General features: G+C 40.0%; 1 protein-coding gene across 2 annotated transcripts in view; it reads left to right on the forward strand.

Moving 5' to 3' along the window:
* MMUT (methylmalonyl-CoA mutase) overlaps window positions 1–5,513 on the forward strand; it is a 24,451-nt gene extending 18,938 nt beyond the window's left edge. For both annotated transcript variants that reach the window (XM_068936969.1, XM_009676065.2), the window contains exons 11-13: window positions 2,472–2,619; window positions 2,751–2,918; window positions 4,205–5,513. In XM_068936969.1, the coding sequence (XP_068793070.1) occupies window positions 2,472–2,619; window positions 2,751–2,918; window positions 4,205–4,333 (445 nt within the window). In that variant the 3' untranslated portion in view covers window positions 4,334–5,513. The remainder of the gene's footprint in view (window positions 1–2,471; window positions 2,620–2,750; window positions 2,919–4,204) is intronic.
* The last annotated feature ends 487 nt before the right edge of the window (window positions 5,514–6,000 follow it).

Consider the following 6,000-nt stretch of genomic DNA (forward strand, 5'->3'; position numbering starts at 1 on the left):
AGAAAAGCATTTCCCAAGTCATGGGCAAGGTAGCAGAAATTAATCCTAAAAATGACTGCAGAACAAAACAAACACCATCACAAGCATTCTGATGCCTGTAAGCAGATATGCAGGATAGGATAAGAAGAAAAAAGTGCAATAAGCACAATAAGAGGACAGTCAATACTTACTCAAACTTTTATTTGCTTGTAAACAAAATCCACTGCAATAGTTTATGGTTTGACACTTTTTTTCAAATAGACTTGTCAGCCTTAAGATTAAGAATCTGATAAACGTTGCCTGAAAAGCCCATACACTGGATTGCTTCTTTTGAAGACTATGTAGTAGGGATCTCTACAGATATTTCCAGCAATTCATATTTGCAAAACCTGGTTTTGGTCAGTCCGTAAGCTGTCCCTGCAGCTTCACTTTCAACGTTCCTAGAATTCTAAGGCTAAAATCTGTCTGGCTATTCACATACAACTTCCAGTCTGTGGGTGTCACTCATATCACTAGAGAGAAAACATCAGAGGATGGGAGTATGTGCGAAAATAGTATTTGTTTGTATCTGTTACCAGCTTCTACCTTTGTTGCTGTCCTCATGTGTGAGGAGGCAGAATTGCTGTAGTAGGTGGTGATGTAATATGATGCTCATCAGTCCCCATTATAGTGGGGCTTACACATTAAAGAATTACAGGGTCTCTAAAAAGGAATGTCCTGGTGGCTTCACAATGGTGATGTTTAGCCTGACTTGAAAGTAGGTGTTCTGGGAGGTGGCACCATCTTGTTTTATTTTAAATGCCAAGATAAGCATTTATAATTATGACTTCATATGGAACCGAACCATTCCTTGAGAAACAAGGTGTACCTCCCTTTTTCACACATGTGCCTTATGCCTAAGGTAATATGTACCATTTAGTAAATATGGTAATAAAACTGGCTTTGCTGCCTGCTACCTTTGCACAGCCTTTCAAAAGTGGAATTTCAGATTTCCCCCACTCTTAACTCAAGCCCTGAACTGCAGTCACTCAGATGGTCTTAGCCTGCCAGGCTTGGAGCACCTAGAGCTCTTCTCTTTGGGAGAGAGCCTATGTGCAGAAGAATAAGAAAACAAGAGTATTGGATCACAAAGCAATACGGAGAAAAGGATTTTAAGAAGTCACGTATCAAGTCAGATACCTAATTCATTTATATCCTTAGCAGCCCTTCTGTTCTGCAGGCCCAGCTTCTTTAGATCCTCAAGCAGAAGCTTTGCCAATCTATTTTCCCCAGCTCTCTTGACATATTCCTTTTTAAGCTGGCCAAGTCTTTTATTTATTTACTTATTTATTTCCCACTTACATGAAGCTTTTTTCTGTCTTAGCATCACATCCTGGGCTGTTCAAATCTTTGCTGATAAATGCTTTATCTTGAGTCACTCTTCCCAAACCTGTACCACTGGATTCATGTAGTGACTACCCCAGCCATGTCAGCAGATGGTTTCAATGGATGCTCCACATCCATGCAATCAATCATTAATAGCATACACAGAACAGGATAATATTAAGAACCCACTTTTAATGATATTTCTGAGAGGCAGTAGTCTTAATGTCCCACTCCAAGATAAAGACTTACAGTACATGGATAGTGAGAAGAAAGATGAAAGATTGATCTCTAAGGCTGTACAGCTCCTTTAATCCAGCAGAAATCTGGACTGCCATTAACCTAGAAAAAGGGAGGCACTGGAATGAGTGCATGGAGTCGGGGATACAGGTCATCCTTCTCTGCACAGACTTGTGCTCAGTTGAATGATGAACCACTTCCTGAACCACAGGAAGTTCCATCTGAACATGAGGCAAAACTTCTTTCCAGTGAGGGTGACAGAGCACTGGAGCAGGTTGCCCAGAGAGGTAGTGGAGTCTCCTTCCCTGGAGATATTCAAAACCCGCCTGGACGTGATCCTGGGCAATGTGCTCTAGAGGGCCCTGCTTGAGCAGGGGGGTTGGACTAGATGATCTCCAGAGGTCCCTTCCAACCTAAACGATTCTGTGATGTGTAGGTGCACAGCATGAGGTCTAGGATCCATCTCTATATTCCACGTGACACGTAAGTACTTTTGAAGTCATGAGTCCTAATTATTCTTAAAATCTGATAATTGTGTTTTAGTTACTTTGAATTCAGCTCATTAAAGCCTCCAAAAATAAAATATTTTGGCTATGGCAGAGCAGAAAAGTATTGGAGGGTTTTTTGTTTTTTGTTTGGTTTTTTTAAAATACATTTTATTGTTCAGGATAGTAGATAGACAGAAGAAATCAGTTAGTAACCACTTAACGTGTTAAAATAGTATGCAGACTACACAGACTAACCATGACCTGGAAAATCCTTTGATTTAATATACCGAAATTATGCTACAGTTGTAGACAGTGCTGCTTTTTTTTTTTTTTTTTTTTTTGTAGAAGTGCTTTTAATGAAACACGGTGACTTACAGTGTTACAATGTGTGTTCCCAATCAGAGTTAACAAGTTCATGGATCGTGAAGGGCGCAGGCCTCGTGTACTTGTCGCAAAGATGGGCCAAGATGGCCATGACAGAGGAGCTAAAGTTATTGCTACAGGATTTGCAGACATTGGCTTTGATGTGGACATAGGTCCCCTCTTCCAGGTACGACTGAATCAGCAGCGTCTGTTCAAGTGTATTCTGAATGCAGTGATTTTTGATTTTCCCTGTGATGCTTATTCAGCAACTAGATTGAGGCTAACTGTGATCTGTAATGTAATCCTTTTTCCATATAGACACCTCGAGAAGTGGCCCAGCAAGCGGTCGATGCAGATGTGCACTGTGTTGGTGTGAGCACACTCGCCGCAGGTCATAAAACTCTTGTGCCTGAACTCATCAAAGAACTCAATGCTCTTGGCCGCCCAGACATTCTTGTCATGTGCGGAGGTGTCATCCCACCTCAGGTATGGGTCAACATCCATTTCTGTCGAGACCAGGAGACAGCTTTATTTCAGTTTCTGCTGTTTTTAGCTATTTCCTATATGTCAGAGTTGATTTATGCTGCTGAAGGCTGCTGTGTATGATCACCAGGGTCAGTATAGATCTGCAGATTGGTCACAGCGTGCTGTCAAGTCTCACTGATGTGGTTTTTTGTACAGCCTGTCCTGGTTTAACTTACAGTGTTTGTTGAATGGAATAATAAGTTTTGTTGTGTAAAGACTAGCCTCAGGGGGATGTTCTTATGCTCTGTTGTTTCTGATTACTAGTACTTTGCAAATTACTGATAAAGGCTAGCTCCTATCTTGAGAGACCTTCATGACTACAGTAATAGTTCTGAAGAAGCATGGCTATGGACTAACACTTATGACAGGTCCCAACACCTGTAGGCTACGTCTCATTCTCTGTTTAGCCCCTCCTTGTATTCCCTCTCATTAGGCTGAGGGTTGCCTCTCATTCCCGCTCCTTACCTATTTTTATAAACTGTTCAACAGTTTGTCAAATTGCCTTGCAGTCTCGTTTGTGCCTTTGTCCTAAAATTTTCCTTAGCTCATCCACAAAGTGCCTGGCTTCTTCACCTTTAGGTTTTTCTTCTGTCTAGAGAGATTCAAACTGATGTTGTATATAAATACTCCCTTTTCCCAGACTTCTTCCTTTTCCAACCAATCAGATAAGTGTTCAGGAAGGACAGACTTTAAAAATGAAAAAGTAGAAATCTATTAGTACTTTTTATAAAACCAAACCATGCTCCATCCAGTGTCTCTCCAGGAGATGCTAACAGCCTGTGGTTGAAACAGATATACTATATCCTATATATAAGTGAGATTACATAGCTGCTTTCCAAGTATTTTTTGAAATTTTAGGACAATCATAAAGTCAGAGTAGTTTAGGTTTGAAGGACCACTGGCAGTCATCTGGTCCAAGCCCTCACTCAAAGCAACATTTTTGAAAGTTCGATCAAAGTTAATTTCGGTTATTCAGGGTCTCATCCAGTTGTTTTTTGAATATCTTCAAGGATCTGACATTAGTCTGATGCTAAACAGGTAAAACATTTCCTGTGGGTGTTTTTTAGTATTTCTGTTTCCCTCCTAACTCTTGTTCATGCCACTTCCCTTGACACTGTCTTGCCTCTTTCTAGGAGTTGATGCATATGCTTTCTCAAGCCCAGCATGTAAGAAAGAGCATGCACCTACTGTAAAGGTCAATTTTCTGTTGCAGTATTAACTACAGATCTTAAATTTCTTCTGAACAGGATTATGACTTCCTCTATGAAGCTGGCGTTACCAATGTATTTGGTCCAGGGACTCGTATTCCGAAAGCGGCTGTACAAGTGCTGGATGATATTGAGAGGTGCCTGGAGAAGAGGCAGCAATCTATGTAATGCTGAAATTTCACACAACGCAACTAATCTTATAATAACTGCTTATAATCATCAGCAAGGGTTGGCCAGCCACGTACCTTTGGTTCCACTGCCCTGTGGCGTGGTGTTTCGTGCTTTCTAAGAAAGTTATAAATTCTCTGGCTTGTTCTATCTGAAGATTTTTTTTATATATGTATCCACCTGAAAATTTTATCTCTAAAATTATGAAGGGAATTCAGAAACTGGGTTTGAATTTTTTTTTTTCCCCACATATGCTGCTAAATAAAATATCCATTTCAGCTGTTTGATTATTCCATTGATCTCTTTTACATATGGATTATTTCTTTTGAATTTTTGGAATCATGTATTTGGTAGGCATTTAGACCTAGAAGTCCTCAGGCAAAATCACTCAAGTTCAATGGAGATGTGATTGAATCCTACACCACTTTGATGTTGCTGTTAATTTGATTCAACTCGCTTTAGAAAGGTGCGAGTAGGTAAACCATAATTTTTAAAAGTTCATGGTTTGTTTAATAAGATACAAATCCTGTATCTGGCAGTGTCCTATACAGAAGCAGCTGTCCAACTCTGGCCTGTCTACATCGCTGCTCTTCCCTGATGCTTCACCCTTCCTCAAATAAAGTTCATTTCCTTCCGTCTCCCTTACTTAGTTCTGTCTTTATGTCCGCTGTTACTCTTGCTATTTCTGTCTATTAGCAATTGGACTCTTCAGGTAACTTGATCCTAAATTCTCACCATTTTTGTCTCCCCTACATGAGGAATTGGATTTATACATGTAAAATGCTAAAAGTAGAGCAAAATCCTTTTTGGAATCCTTACGGTGCAAACAAGGGTGTGAGAGTCTGCCGGGGGCAGTCCCTGCCGTTCTGGCCCTGTCCCACTTCACTTCATTTTGCCTTGTTGCTCATTGCATCACATCATAGAATGATACTAAAGCCTCTGTGTGGTAGAACTCATATGTCTAGGCTGTAGCACACTTCTGAGAGGTTCAACACCATCGTACTTCATATAAAGTGAAATTTTCTGCAGATAGTTGGAATTTGCAGATCCAGTCGGTACCATCTTGCCTTTGCTTCAGGGATTGCAACTGATGAGATCTTTACTTAAAACTTCTTTAATGGAGCATAAGTGCTCATACTCTCACATTGCTCAGAAATAAACAGATTTACCTTTAAAACTCTGTGGCCTTTAATCTTTGATTTTTATAAGCATCTGATTCCCATCAGGAAATATTGTTATGGTTCAAACTAGGATATACAGAAAGCATCAGCAGTAGAAACACCACCTCAAAGCCTTCTTGCCAGCCAACCGGGAAAAGATGTGGTCAAAGTGTTGGTGAGCTCTAAACTTTGTCACGATGTTAATTTCATTTGTTTCTTCCTGTTTATGGCTTCTGTGCTCTTTGGTGATGTATATAATCTACATTGGCCTCCCTTAAAGCTTCCTTTTTTTTTTTTTTTTTTTAACTGAATGACCTTTAAAATTTGCATTTAGTTTCCTTTGAGTTCAATAAAAAGTTCCCACCAACTTCAATTGGAAACGCTTCAAGCCTTGAGGGCCCTTTAAAGAACTAGGTAAGGACTGACTAAAGTACATTGATTCTGTCTTGTTATATCAAGTCACAGTGTTTTCATTTGTATGCTTTCCTATAACTGCAGGAAAAAGCA

Source organism: Struthio camelus, chromosome 3 (genome assembly GCF_040807025.1).
Source record: "Struthio camelus isolate bStrCam1 chromosome 3, bStrCam1.hap1, whole genome shotgun sequence".
Taxonomy (NCBI): Eukaryota; Metazoa; Chordata; class Aves; order Struthioniformes; family Struthionidae; genus Struthio; species Struthio camelus.